Source organism: Erpetoichthys calabaricus, chromosome 7, assembly GCF_900747795.2.
Source record: "Erpetoichthys calabaricus chromosome 7, fErpCal1.3, whole genome shotgun sequence".
NCBI classification, from domain to species: Eukaryota; Metazoa; Chordata; class Cladistia; order Polypteriformes; family Polypteridae; genus Erpetoichthys; species Erpetoichthys calabaricus.
Genome location: NC_041400.2, coordinates 149,938,353 through 149,953,754, shown reverse-complemented (window position 1 = coordinate 149,953,754; position 15,402 = coordinate 149,938,353). Strand labels below are relative to the sequence as shown.

Sequence of the window (15,402 nt, the reverse complement as noted above, 5' to 3'; positions counted from 1 at the left end):
ACAATACACAGAACACAACAAATCCTCAATACAGTATAAAAATAAAAATTTTACAAGTACGGAGCAGAATATAACAGTAGATGATATCACATAATATGATTTGGATTTGTTTAGAATCCTGGAGACCTCAGCCATCAAGCTGCCTCCCCCATTTGGCCATTCCACAGCTGAGTCAGCGCTGGGCCAGCCAATCCAATGAAAGGACCCCTCTACCCCACGATTCCTGCGATCCTCCATCAGGGATGACTTTACCTTAGGCAGGCAAAACAACTTGGCAGGTGGGCCGTGGCACCAAGTGCCACATTTGAGTACCGAGAAGAGAAACAGAATAGGTGAGGGTTAATAACAAATTGTAACTATCATGTTACTTATGTCTGCGGTGGGTTGGCACCCTGCCCAGGGTTGTTTCCTGTCTTGTGCCCTGTGTTGGCTGGGATTGGCTCCAGCAGACCCCCGTGACCCTGTGTTCGGATTCAGTGGGTTAGAAAATGGATGGATGGATGGATGTTACTTATGTTTTAGTGCTAATGAGTAACAGCAGAGATGCAGTCTGTACAGTTAATAAGCAGCTCTAGTCATGGTGTGCTAAATTGAAGTCTTCAGCCGGGATTTAAAAGCTGAGACTGAAGGGGCATCTCTTATAGTAGCAGGCAGACCATTCCACAGTTTAGGGGCCCTGTAACTAAAAGCTTGACCTCCCACTGTTATTTTATTAATCCTTGGAATCATAAGCAGACCGGCATCTTGAGATCTTAATGTATGCTCTGGTTTGTAAGTCATGATAAGTTCAGACAAGTAAGCAGGACCTTTGCAAAAGAAGACTTTTGCAAATCTCAAACGGTTTACAAAAGAATGTGTCTTAATACCGGCATGATGTTATTTTTCACCAAAAATATTTTAGTTACATTAGAAAATTTCAGGATTTGTAAAATAAAAAAAAAATACAGTGTCAGATAGTATTATAGTTATATATACAGACACAATGTTGTTTCTTTTTATCCCCTGTAGGTTTCATTGTTTATCTTTTTCTTTTGTTTAGTTTTATTAAGTGTCTCTGTAGATCTCGAATTATATTCACTTTTTGTTTTGAAGCAGCTTTTAAACATTTTACAGGGTGATTCGTAGGTTTCTGATTTTATTTCACTCAACACAAAATAGCATCTTAAAGAAGCTAATGTTGGCAACCTTCTTTGCAGCATCTGGCTGCCTCACATCTCTGGATTACTAGTTTTTAATTCCAGGTGGAGGGCACCATATGTGGAGTTCTCCCAGAGTCGTGTTGTGTTTTCACTGGGTATCATTTTTCTTTCCACCACCCAAAGACATCTGTTAGGCTGACGTCACATTATGTGTCTTCTAGTTGTTGGGTGTGTCATCGTTGCTGACTGAAGTCATCACTGGACCATGTCAGTTTACACGACTGACAATCACTTGCCATGTCACACTTAGCGACGGCGTGCCAATCTTCCAGCACAATCGTGCTCGCTTCTTTTTGTGACAGCCAATAATGTGCTGCCTGACAGAGTTAGCACTGGACGGAGGGTTAACAGGTATAGTAAGTTCAGCTTCAATCTTGCTCTTTTGTTGTTTTTTTTATCCACTTGTGCTGTGCAAAACAGAAAACATCAGACAGACAAGATCCTCTTCTATTTGTGAAATCGAAAACCCCATCATTCTTTATTCCTCATTATTGCAATCAATGAATGGGTCAAATCTCAGACACACAGAGCTTAACTTGACTAAAGACAAAATCAAACCTGTTTCAACCTGCTTGATTTGTCGCCGTGAGCTGTGGAATGACTGGAGTGAGTTACTGGGCATGTCACATTACACAACTGACTTCACAAGTGACTGCCTCCGACGCACTATGATTTTGTGAATGAAGGCTGTGACTGAAAATCACTGGAAAAGCTGTCAAATGTGATATGACCTTTAGGGTAAACAGCAACTCTAAAATGGCTGGGTGGATGTGCCCCTTGGCTGATTCTGGACCCCCATACCTTTCAGCTGGACTAAGTAGGCTTGGTATTTGGTAGAAAGCACACATGTCAGTCCTTTCTAAATTAGTGCACTGCTTCTAAAACTATGTATCATGCAGTAAAATTTGGTTATGATTCTTTTTATTAATGATGACATTGCAATATACTATTTGAAGTTCATTGAAACAGTGAATATCTTTCTGATACAGTAGACACAGCTTTAGAAAAGTAGATGAATCTGTTAGTAATAAATAAGCCCTTTGCAGGACTTGTTATTTATACATTGTGCATTTACAGAACTGTTTAAATGTAAAAGTTCAGACTCTGCTACTCTCCCTTGACTGAGCAGCTCCGCAGTAAACAGCAAATTGTCCACCACTGCTGGCAGGCAAAACCAATATTATACAGGGTGCTTCTAATGGGCAGAGCCCCACATTATGATATATTACTGTCTTAATAATGAAGCAATCCAAATGAAATGAAGATCACAGTATTCCAGGTTAAATGTACGAGCAAGTGAGGCATGGCGCTCTTCTGCAGAACTTCGACTTCTGTCTACCGGACTGGCACCTACAATGAGCTCCTGTGTTCACAAAGTTAATGCATTGGCAGTTCCCCTCTAAATTTAGTACAGGGACCATTTCTAAAACTGAATGTGTTTGGATCGTTTACACATCTATCAAGGTATGCACTGTATTTATTTAGTTTCTATCGCTTCATTATGACATGAGTAACACATCATAACTCGGGGCCCCGCACATTAGAATCTCCCTGTATATTAGCAGTCTCATACATGCAGCAGTAATGTCAGCAGTGCTGTAAAATAACAATATAACAATAATACATTCACTTTGCCGTTAACATATGGGAGTGTGCACGATTGTGCCATTTCATCAATTGGCTTCTCATACTGGGCTGGTTCTGCCTTTGTTCAATGCTGCCAGAGCAGGCACTGGTATTTCACTTTTCTGTAGTTGATAGGGCACACGTGGAAAATGAATATGTGAATGGAAAAACTGACATTTGAAATGTGTCAATTATGTCTGGGCAGTGTTAGCTAATGCAATGGGAGATAATAAAAGTAATAAAAAGTAAAGTAAAAATATTGTGAAATGCAGATTAAACAAGTTCAGTACAATCTATACACTGACGAGCAGCTTATTTAAATCATAAAAATACATAACTATGGAATGGATTAAAGTTATCTAATCTGCTGCCTGAATAACGCAACTAAACAATGTGTTCAATACATTAACCATTTTTGGCCTTAAATTATGGATTTTGGAATGTAGTTTTAGTATAAGAGAAATGAGAGACAATATGTACCAAGAGATTAAGAATTATGTAAGAAGGAATGCCGTTATCTAGTTGTCATGCATAATAATTATGCAAGTACAAGCCGAAATTTCCTATCAGACAAAGAGAAAAGACTGATTACATTATATCACTTAGATTTATTATGTAATATTCACTGTGTGCTTGCAGGGGAAGGAAAATAACTACCAACTTGCAAAATGACAATGGCAGGTGACACTGGTCCCCACATTGCCAATATGCTTTTTCATACATGATAAGAAAGCCTAGAATCAGTAAAAGGACCACTTCAGCCATGCCTATTCTCTCTTAAAAAGGTTATGTTATCCAATTCCTCCTTGTCTAGTGTGTAGCCTTTTTTGAACTTCATTTATTTGCACAAGCTTTGTTTCTCTTTCACATTAAACACTTTTATTCTTTTGTTTATGTTTAGGCTGTCGGTGAGTTCATCTTAGTCGAAAAAGACATGAAACTTAAGAAGAAGGGAAAGATCTACAGTACCAATGAAGGCTATGCCAAGTATTTTGATCCTGCCGTAACAGAATACTTGCAGAAGAAGAAATTCCCAGAGGTACTGAAAAGTTTACTGTCATCTGCTGCTTTGTTGGCTGTGTTTTAATGAACGGCATAAACAAAAATTATGTTATTGACAGTCTGCAATGTGTGCTATTGCTTTTCAAATTCGAGTCTGAGGGCGGGGGATTTCAAGTTTCAGTATATGACACTCCTTCAAATATGGCTTGTTTATCTGTTTATCCATCTATCTGTTATGATTTTCAGAACTGAGTGCACATCACTGTGATTTATAGAATATGTACAAGTGTATTCCATGTCCCTAGAGTCAGTTTCGATAGCCAGGGATCGGTTCTGCCTTCTACTGTCTCCCAGAGCACAATGCACCTTATGGCTCCTCATGCAGGTGGTGGGCCTACTTGAGGATGGATCCATGTTACTCCTTTGGGCCCTATAGGTAATAGCTTGACCACCATGTGCTCGCCGATGAGCTCTGGCTCAAGTGCACTGACCTGGTTTCCCTTTGTACAGGCAAGGTTACTAGGTCTTTGATTTGACTTTTCATAAGGAGTACCTGAACCTCAATTGCCTCCTAGGACCACTAGAACACACAAACCCCTCTTCCACAATAAGGTTCACAAGTGAGGGAAGAAGGGAACAGGAAACCAGCTAGATCGGAGCAGTGTCCATAGTGACATAGATGTTGTACTGGGCCATAGTGATGAAGAGAGAGCCAAGCAAAAAGGTGAAGCTCTCGATTTATCAGTCGATCTCCATTCCTATCCTCACCTGTGGTCACAAGCCGTGGGTACTGACCAATAGAACTAGACTGTGGACACAAGTGGCAGAAATGAGTTTCCTTCACAGGGTGTCTGGGCTCAGCCTTAAAGACAGGTTGAGGAGCGCAGACATTTGGCAGGAGCTAAAAGTAGAGCTCTTCTGCATTGAAAGGAGCCGGTTGATGTGGCTCGAGCATCTGATTAGGATGCCTCCAGTACGCCACCCTGGGGAGGTGTTTCTGTCTCGCAGAGGATTTGGAGGAGGTGGCAAGGAAATGGATATTTTGGTGTTATTGCTTAGACTGCTGCCCATATGACCTAAACCCAGAAAAGTGGCAGAAAATGGATGGCTGGTACATGTATTAATAGCTACAATGGATATACCCTCCCAGCATTGTGAGTATGGTAAGGTGGAATCTAGATAGTAATATTTATTTCAAAAGGTCAGTTTTTCCTAATAGTGTGACATATTATATTATATACAGTACCTCGTGTATCCACCCATTTTCTAACCTCCTTATAATAACCAGGATTGAGTTACTCTCTATTTTATTCTGGCTTCAAGAAATACAACATTTACCAACACGCCTGCTATTATGCCGACAAGAATACTATGCATGTTCGGTTGAGCCTCTGGAACTGGCCTTATTAATACTAGTGGGAATACTAAACCTCTAGAGACCAAGGTTGATTTAGATCAGATTTAAAGACACATTTGACTAGAACAGACAAACCCTAGTGTGTCTATCAAAGATCAGGCACACTGATGAAGAAATAAAGCAGTTTTTTGAATATTACGGGCACAGACAATGAACACCACTACAGTATAGACAAATTTATCTGGAAAGTTCCACTGTTCCACCAACACAAATCAGTTGATAGTTGAACCTGTGACAACTAGAAGGACACATGCAAGGGGAGGCTGTGCTAAGGAGCCAAACTGGCCAAGCAACCAGCCAATGGCACTGACTTCCAATTGATTTATTCCTGCAGATTTTTGTGATAGTTTATTGTTTAAATGTAACTAGCCATGGTACCTGTCGCAAGACAGGTAATAGAATAATTTAAAAATATTTGCTAGCTCTTGCCCTACATGTTCCTTCAGCACCTTGCCTCTGTATTTTCACACGTCTCTTAAGTGGCTCTTAAACTTTTTCGAGCTAGTTCCCATAAAGCCTGCTTCTCAGACTCTCACATTATTTTCTCACCTCCTGTCCAGTTTTATACTTGCCGTCTTTGAAGGTGACTCTCTCAGCATGTCTCATGTACCTTGACTTCTCCTCGTGTGTCTCACACTCCTCTTTCGTCACATCACCATAGCCAAACTGACTAATCACACCAAAGCCAAACTAACCAATCAGATTGCTCAGAAGGACTGGACACACAGATCTTAGTGTTTTATTATATTGTAGATAGATGTGGGAATAGCACTTGACAAAATGGTGAAGGCCTACACAAAAAAACTCCAGTTCTTTTGAACAGTTCCTACAATGAAAATCAAAAGTACCATAAGCCCCCATTAGAAAGGGTGTGCAAATTTAAGCCAAGGCAAAGTGTTTGTTCTTAGTCATTTTCTCCTAAAAATCACCCTTTTTGGTTTTCCCTTAAATTCTGTTGGATATAATATCCTATAAAAGATGTATATTATATATATATATATATATATATATATATATATATATATATATATATATATATATATATATATATATATATATATACTAGCCATGTGCGCCCAACTACGTTGCGCGTGTTAAAGTTGTCTGTGAAGGGCTCCCTGTTTAAACGCGGCTGCCAGTTGTGAACTGCGCCCTTCGTCACACAGCATTATGATTTTTTTATAAGGGAAGCAAAATTACAAAAGAAAACCCTTGGACATTGATTCGATAGAAACGGCCTACTCGGAATCACTGTCCGAATAGTAATTATGTGGTGGTGTAGGAGCATTTCTGCTTCTCTCCGTTCACAGTCCGTCTCGTTTTCACGACGCTGTCGTTTCCTCTCACGATCTCTTCTCAACCTTTCTCCAATCTTGCAGGTTGCTTTGTGGCAATCCAAAGAGTAAGGCAATATACACGGAGCAATGGTTATAAAAGGGGGACACATAGGTATCCAGGCTCTTTAAAGCATAAATAGGGATCACTTCACTGACATGTGAGCAAGCCACGGTACAACTGTGAGACGCGCAGCACTCGCCGGCTACAACGTAACAATAATAATTTCCGGAACGTGCTGTTACATTGTCATTCATTTTACCCACTGTCTTTCTTTCATTCATATGTTACGTAGGCATGTACATTTTATCTTCGGCAATCTCATTCTCTAACCAGGCCTCAGGAGCTAACCAGCGTAACACTGTCCACCACCCCTTTCGTTATTCTGGCACATTGTTGACATCCATGAGTAACAACAACGTACTAAACTGGAAGGTGGTCTACGCATGCGTGGAATTCACGGACAAACAAAGATCAAGATCCAAATGAAGATTATATATAAATATATATATATATATATATATATATATATATATATATATATACAGTATATAGGTCTGACTGGATAGGTTTCCATTATAGCCTTTACACCAAAACAACCTGAAATTTCAATGAATGTGAAGATTTTTGATGTTTTTCAAAAAACACTGCTGGGCTTTCCATTGCTACATGAACATTATCTAGCTGTTCTCAGTTGTTGTTGTTCTTTTATATTTTAATCTAAATGTACTGTAACCTTTGACACTGTTTGAAATGTCTGGTCTCAAAGTGAAATCTCAGAAAAGCAGTGTGCCCTGCTCGCTAATGTATCAGATGTTAAAGTTGCCCACTTTAAAACCACTGGATGATATTTACCATACTAACAAACTAACTGTCTGAGCCCAAACTTTAAATTCCATTCTTAAAAAAATATCCTGATGTCCTGTACTCACAAAGCACTTTCAGATGGTGTTTGCTATATGGCAGTTTTTGAAATAGAGATTAATTTGACATCTGCTGAAATCACAAATGAATCAAGAGACGAAAGCTTTTTCTCTGAATAAAAGAGGGCACAGAGGAACTTACTGCATTTCATGATTCTAGGGAGTGGGTCATGATACCTTGGAGTAAAAGGCAGGATCTCACCAGAGATGTCTGTATAATAAAGCATCATAAAATAAAGAGCATATTAGCTACTAGCCCTCTAGATAACACTGCTGCAGATTATTTCTGATTTTGCTAATGCATCAAAAGTTGGCTAGAAAGAAAAGCCTGCATTACTAGTTTCAGCTTTTGTTATAAAAGCAAGAATAAAAATGCTCATATTTGCATGATAAATTTGCCCTTTCAGCTCATGTTACATATAATCTCAGAAAGGCAGCCTGACAAGCACATGGCCAGCTTTACAATAATACACTGTTGTCCTGCTCCACCTCGCGTATCTTCTGGCAAGCCTCATCCTTACCAAAAACTGCCTTGTCACCGACACCATAGAGAAGCTGTTTCAACAACTAGACAGTGGCGCCCTAATGTGTTGATCACCTCAGTAAGATGCCTGTGATGAGATAGAAGGACAGCTTATATACTGTATGTTAACTTGGTCTCATACCTGCCATAGCTTACATTATGATTACCGTAACCCCAGTGCACAGAATGACCTCAAGTCATCACTTTCATGTATTCCAATTCAGGATAGTGGGGCTGGAGCCTAACAATAATTAGTTAAGCTTTTGAAAATGTAATGCTTTAGACAGCTGTAGTTTAGTTACTTGTTTGCACACTAAACTGCTTGTAAGAAAATCACTTATGAAAAAAGTGGATTTAATTGACATAATAGTGAAATTTATAATTTCTTTCTGTACAGGTATATATTATTATGTTACAGGAGTACACTCATCAATGTGGTAATGTGTTCATAAATTCATTCACCACAACCTCTAAGTCATTTTAGAAATTCGGTGTTCTTAGCCTGCCCTGGCTAAACTTTTTTAGATCAGCTAAATTTATTTTAATATAAACTCAGGTCACAGCCCTGATTTATCTATTTTTGTGACTTTTTTAAAATCAAGCACCCGTGAAGAACGAAATGCAGCAGTCTATTGTTGTACAAATAAAAAGCCCGTCTCCCAGTGACACAGTCCCCTACCCCAATCCAATCCAACTCAACTCAACTCAACTCAACTCAACTCAACTCAACTCAACTCCATTCATCTCAGTCCAACCTACTAAAGGATATCATGATGGGTTTCAGAGACAGAAATGCCTGAACAATCTGAGGAAAGGCATGCAATGCATATGTCAGGCCCTGTTGGGGGGCTGGGGAGAAAGATATGCGAGTAAAAAGAATGAACACAGTAAAGTGGAAAATGGAAAATCAAAGATCAAGATCACAATGCCGACTGTGGACCATCCTGCTCCTGGCCAGCTGCACCAAAGTCTGCCAACTCTCAGTTTTGGGGCCAGAATGAATTGTTGGCTGAAAGATCATTGAAAACTAAATTAAAGAATCAAGATTTCCACAAGGTAAAGGGAAGAGGAAATCTGTGCATTTCCATCAAGAGGCAATTGCTGATGTTATGGCAGTAGTACCCGGCGAGAGGAAAAGAAAAATAAGTGGACAAGAAAATAAATATTGGGGGACTATTCCAGAACATATGAAGAGGTGTACTTAGAGCATTGGATGGACAGAAAAATGGCAGGAAAGACAACCACAATAGCTGCCCATCCTTTTCAAAAAATAAACTCTTAAGAAAATATAAAGATTGCAAAGAGATACTAATAGTAAAGTAAAACACAACAAGTACTGTACTAAGAGATGTCACAAATATATTCACAAATATAGAAACATTAAATACAAAAGTAGCCATAAATTAACAGAAGAAAAATGAACATTTACAAAATAAATAAATAATAACAATGACAATTACAACGTTGAACAATAGTAACAACAAATGCCTTCATAATTATTAGCATCAATTATTCATACCTTTTTTTTGTAGTGGATGAAAAGGAATATGAAGCACTGGAAGCCAAATCCAAATGGACTATCTAAACACCTATAAATAATTAAGACAATTCAATACCAACAATACATAAGAGTCTGGGCCAGACCAGATGTGCAATGACCAACCCCATCAGATTTTAGTTATGTTACTTCAAGTGCTATTTACAATTATGCAATATATTTACCTGTTCATATGAAAAAAATGTTATGCATTACAAGTGCACAGCTAACACTCTATTTACTAAAGTTGCATGTTTGTTTAAAATTGAAGTAGATCGATTTAATAATCCATTCACATGGCTAAATAAGTATACTGCATGTTGCCCATGACCATCCATCCATCCATTTTCCAACCCGCTGAATCCAAACACAGGGTCACGGGGGGTCTGCTGGAGCCAATCCCAGCCAACACAGGGCACAAGGCAGGAACCAATCCCGGGCAGGGTGCCAACCCACCGCAGGACACACACAAACACACCCACACACCAAGCACACACTAGGGCCAATGTAGAATCGCCAATCCACCTAACCTGCATGTCTTTGGACTGTGGGAGGAAACCGGAGCGCCCGGAGGAAACCCACACAGACACGGGGAGAACATGCAAACTCCACGCAGGGAGGACCCGGGAAGCGAACCCAGGTCCCCAGGTCTCCCAACTGCGGGGCAGCAGCGCTACCCACTGTGCCACCGTGCCGCCCGCCCATGACCGATAGTTTAAAAAAATTGCACAGAGAAGTTGACTTTCTAATGTTTTTAAATAGTGCATTACATAATTTACATAGTGACGGACCGACAGGTGTCCTGACCAGGATGGACCCTATTCCCTTAAATGGCCTGGAAGACAAAATAAGTGATGGTCAGGAAGCGAGCTGAAATCTTCCTCCCTCTGTGCCAGGAAGTGGGCATGGAAGGACACTACGGCAGCAGGAGCATCAGAGCAGGTGAACTACAACCACAGAGGGAATCGTTGGGTGGAGAAGCAAACCAACCTGGGTGGTTGGCAGGCACTTTCCTGGTCAGGAGGCCAGAAATACAGGACAGTGGGCAGATCATTCCCTCCATACACTGAGTGGCAGCATCCCTTCTGGCGGGCCCTGGTATTGATGCCTGCAGGGCAGCATGGGAGTTGTGATCCCATAGGCTTGCCCTGTAAATTTCTGTGACAGCCGTCAACGGGAATTTTTGGGAATTAACTGCTTTTTACTGGATCCGGAGCTCCTTCCTGGAAAAGTTATCCATGTAGGTGGCACAGTGGTAGTTCTGCTGCTTTGCAGTAAGGAGATTGTAGGTTTGCTTACCGGAACCTCCCTGCACGAAGAGCACTTGGAGTAGTGAGAAAAGCGCTATAAAAATGAAAAGAAATATTATTAAGACAGATTGAGCACTAAAAGTGCTCTCAGGTTGGGCGTTAAAAGAGAGAGCCCTCTTCTTGGCCGAGCAAGTTGGAAGTGGAGAACAGCAACACTTGTCTAGGAAGAGTGAATATGTAAAGAGTAAAAGGAGAAAGAAGGAAAAGGAAAGGATTTGTTTGTTCTGGTCAACTGGAAAAGAAGCCTTTGGAAAGGTACTTATGTTATAAAAAAAAAAACTAATAAATTATGAACCTGTAACTTGTCTGTGCCATTGTGTCTGGGGTGTTGTTGGGCACCGTAGAGACCACAACATACAACAAGATTATTTAAAAAAAACATCATTGAAAGTTAATTTAGGTGAGTTAAATGAACTGGCCACCCAGGTCCTTCTGGGATATTCTGTTGGTTTATGCTTATGGGTCTGGTGAATTCAGTGGCCCTGATGTAGGCGGTTTGCCACTGCTTATGGATTTTATTATTATTGATTTTTTTTTTTTTTTTTACCATTGACCGTATGCTACCTGAGGAATTACAGACATGGTAAACACAAGGTGAGGTAATGACCAAATTATGACCTTTCCAAATATAAGAGTGGCAGCTATGCTGGTTTGGCTATGTTTGCAGAATGGGCAAACATCAATTTCCACAGACTACTTTGGAGGAAACAGTCGGTATAATGGAAGATTAGCAAAGCAAACCTGGAACAAACACACCAAGGACAACCTACGCAACCATGGACTCAGCCTAGAAGAGCAAAACAAACAGCGCAAGGCTGCCCTTCCATGATGAAAGTGATTCAAGAAGTCTGCATGTAAATTGCACCTTCAGCAGCATACTGGCTTTAAGGCCAAACTTGGCCAGACTCTAGCTAAGGATAAAGAAGAAGAAGAAGAAAGAGGAGGAGGAGGAATCAAATAATTAAAAACACCCTCTGTCATGTTAACAGACTCAGTAGTTTTTACATCTACCATAACAATGATGGTGTAATAATTAGGACAAAAAAAGACTTTGAACTAAAATGCAGAAACAATACAACATGTCGTGCCCCATGCTTTATACTGTTTTGCCTGCAGTTCCTTCTTTTTCTTATGCAGCAGCAGATGCTGCCAACTCTTTTTCAAGTCCTCCATTTTAATTCAAATCTGAGTTTGACAGCTCTGGTTTTACAGCCTGTGGTGTCTGGGTTTCTTTCCTGCACCGAGAAGCCTTTTTATTCATTGTGTCTACTTTCATTGCATTTGAATTGCTTCATTAGATGCTCTTTTTTTTCTTTCCTCTGTGATTTCATGCACGTATTCTTCAACGACTCTTATGAGAACACAAGTAAAATAATGCTTCCTGCAAACAAAAAGAAGACAGTGCCATATTTTATACTTAAAGTTGCTTTAGCACTGCTGGTGTGCATTTTGTCCTAAAACATAGACACAGGTATTCGGGCTCTGACGGTTCTGCAATACCACCTGGATTAACAAGGTTTTGTGTTGCATTACGAGCTCCCCATAGCTGAGTAACTATTGAAATTCAATTCAGCACCCTTCCTCAAAGAATCTTATGCTGACATCAGCTCTTGACTGTGACCTGTGAACCCTTTCAAAAGCAAATTTTTAAGTGCCTCTTTCCAAAGTACTTTTACAAAGTACAATGAGATTTTCAATGCAGCATATTTAGTCAGATTGAGATTAGAAAAATGGACTATTTAGGAATGTTGTTATGCGCAATGATTTGTCCTTGAATGAGTCAGAGGCAACATATGAGGACAGGATATTGCTAACTTAATATGGACACAATGGAGCGTGAAAACAGAACATCATACACATCTCTCTATACAGTATATACTGTATAAAATCCAACGTCTGTCTGTCTGTCTACTTTTCACGAGAGAACTACTTAATGGATTTAGATCAGGATTTTTCTCCATAATTTGCCTGAAAATTCTGGTTGATTGTGTGACTTCTCTCATTGCGCTATGTATCATAGTTCGCTTGCAGTACCGATTTATTTGCATGAATCTGAGAGACATGCAGCGGGCCGAGGGAAGTGGAGGCAGGCCCTCCTTACTCACGCGCCAGCCTCAGGGCATTTCTTACCTCCGCTTAGCTAGCTAACGAGAGAACTACTTAATGGATTTTGATCGGGTTTTTAACGATAACTTCCGTGAACATTCCAGTTGATTTTGCGACCTCTCTCATTGTGCTAAGAATCATAGTTTGCTTGCAGGTGTGATATATTCACACTAATCCGAGACAAAGGCTGCAGCCTAAGGGGAGGAGGAAGGCATGACGTCAGGAGTGGGGAGCTGGGCAGGGCCCTCCTCGCTGTCCTGTTTCACTACTACACTGGTGGAGCCATGGTGGATGGCTAGTGTTTATATACATAATGGACTGTGCTAAGAGCTTCTTGTATCTTCTTGCTTTTGCACTGGCTGCATTGATGATTGTGATGTAGCGGTACAACGATTAACACTGCTGTCTCATGACTCCAGCCCAGTCACTGTGATATTCCCACACTCTCTTTGTATATACAGTACAAGGGTTTGTCTTCAGGCACTCTAGTTTCCTTCCATAACACAAAGTCAGCTGTGTCCAGTTAGTTGTCAACTATAAATCAGCCTGATGTCCACGAATAACATCCTGTTATTGACTAGTTCTTGATCCAGGAATGATTCCTGAATAACACTTAATCCACCGAGATATACAAAAGCCCTAGAATTGGATTAAGTGGTTCAGTAAATGGATAGAAGGTTGCTTTAATGCTGGGATGAGAGTCACACCAATGGAAACCTGTTCATCAAAGTATTTATTACATATAATTGTTTATCAATAGAAACAATTGACTTTTCAACCTTATCCTTCAGAAGTGAGGACTGGCATTGATTTAATTTCACCAGTGTCAGATTACTAAGCCCTTTCAGCTTCAAGTATAACAGACTGATAATCAAAGACTAACAGCAGGATAAAACTGAATCAGACTCTAGCAAGCATCAACATGGTATCCTAATCTAGTACGAATTCCTTTCAGGGGCTTAGCCAAAATCCATTTCAGCTAACAAGCAGTAGCTATAAGTAGTGTGAGAGTTATGTGATGTTTAATATCAAACAAAAAGAGAAAGCCATAAAATGATTATTGCTTGAACATTTAGTTTTTGCAGATGGCCTGCTGTAGGCAGATTTTCAGCTGCGCCATACTCTTCAGTTCTTCAGGATTGATTTAACTGGACTCTGAGGGATACTCAGTGACTTGGATATCTTCTTATCGCCATCCTTTGACTTGTGGTTTTCAATCATTTCTTCACCAACTTTCTTGGAGTATTTTTTGTCTTCATTGTGTAGGTTAAGGCACTATATTGACTCATGACAAGTTGGACCTTCCAGATAAGGTGCATTTACACGTAAATCAATTGAAAAATCCAGAAAGGTGATCTCCATCAAACTCATTTTGTGACTTCTAAAACCAATTGGCTGCACCAGTGATGATTTAGGTGAATACTGATGTAATCAATTATTTTGTGTTTTATTTTTGTAATTAATATTAACCACTTTGCAGAGATCTGTCTTCACTTTGACATTAAAGAGTCTTTTTCTGTTGGGGGAAGAAAATAATTAAAACCACTGGGTGGGATTCAGTGTTATATAACAATAAAATGTGAAAACTCCCAAGGTGGTGAATACTTTTTGTAGACACTGTATATTGCATACATGCAGCATGCCAGTCCATACACTGTCTGTTTGGAATTGAATTGCTCACCTGTGTTCGCATAGATTTCCTCCAAAATCCCAAAGAAGTGCATGTTGGGTTCATTCATAAATGGGCTTAACTGTGAGCGAGTAACACGTGTGTGCATGGGTGGATCTCGTGATGGACTGGCAGGGGTATTTCCTGCTTTGTGTCCAGAGATGAGAGCATGGGGTCCATCTTCTTGCAATCATAAAATATAGGCTTAAAAGGTCTTGATAACGTATGTCTCAAATCATGGAAACAAAACTAAGTATTTGTTATATGCATAATAATAAGACGTATATGCTGCTTGTATAATACCATCATACTAGAATAAGTAACACATACAATACAAATGCAATATGGTAGCCCAATAGTTAGCATAGCTGCCTCACATCCACATGAGATTGAGTTTGAATCTCGGCCTGGTCACAGTCTACAGTTTTCACATTCTCATTGTAACTACATAGATGATCACTCAAGCAGCCATAACATCTGTTCTTCAGAACAGGTCATCCACCTAACACTAAGCATGTTAGTAGGATTGGAGACCATCTAGGAAAAGCTTGGGTTGCTACTGAAAAAGGTGTTGGTGATAGCTGCAGGGGTTGCATACCCTATGGTGTGATTGTGAATCCCACTGCCACAGTGACGGGGACACTGTGCTGTAAATATGGTGCCGTCTTTTGGAGGAGATGTATAACCAAGGTCCTGACTCTCTGTGGTCATTAAAGATCCCTGATCATTTAAATTGTCTCTCTCTCATCTCTTCA

The 15,402-nt window shown here is 40.0% G+C and overlaps 1 protein-coding gene across 1 annotated transcript in view; it reads left to right on the top strand.

Annotated features, from left to right (window-relative positions):
* LOC114654771 (fructose-1,6-bisphosphatase isozyme 2) overlaps positions 1-15,402 on the top strand; it is a 56,628-nt gene that overhangs the window by 20,375 nt on the left and 20,851 nt on the right. Inside the window, exon 5 of the mRNA XM_028805547.2 lies at positions 3,727-3,864. Coding sequence (XP_028661380.1) covers positions 3,727-3,864 — 138 coding nt within the window. The remainder of the gene's footprint in view (positions 1-3,726; positions 3,865-15,402) is intronic.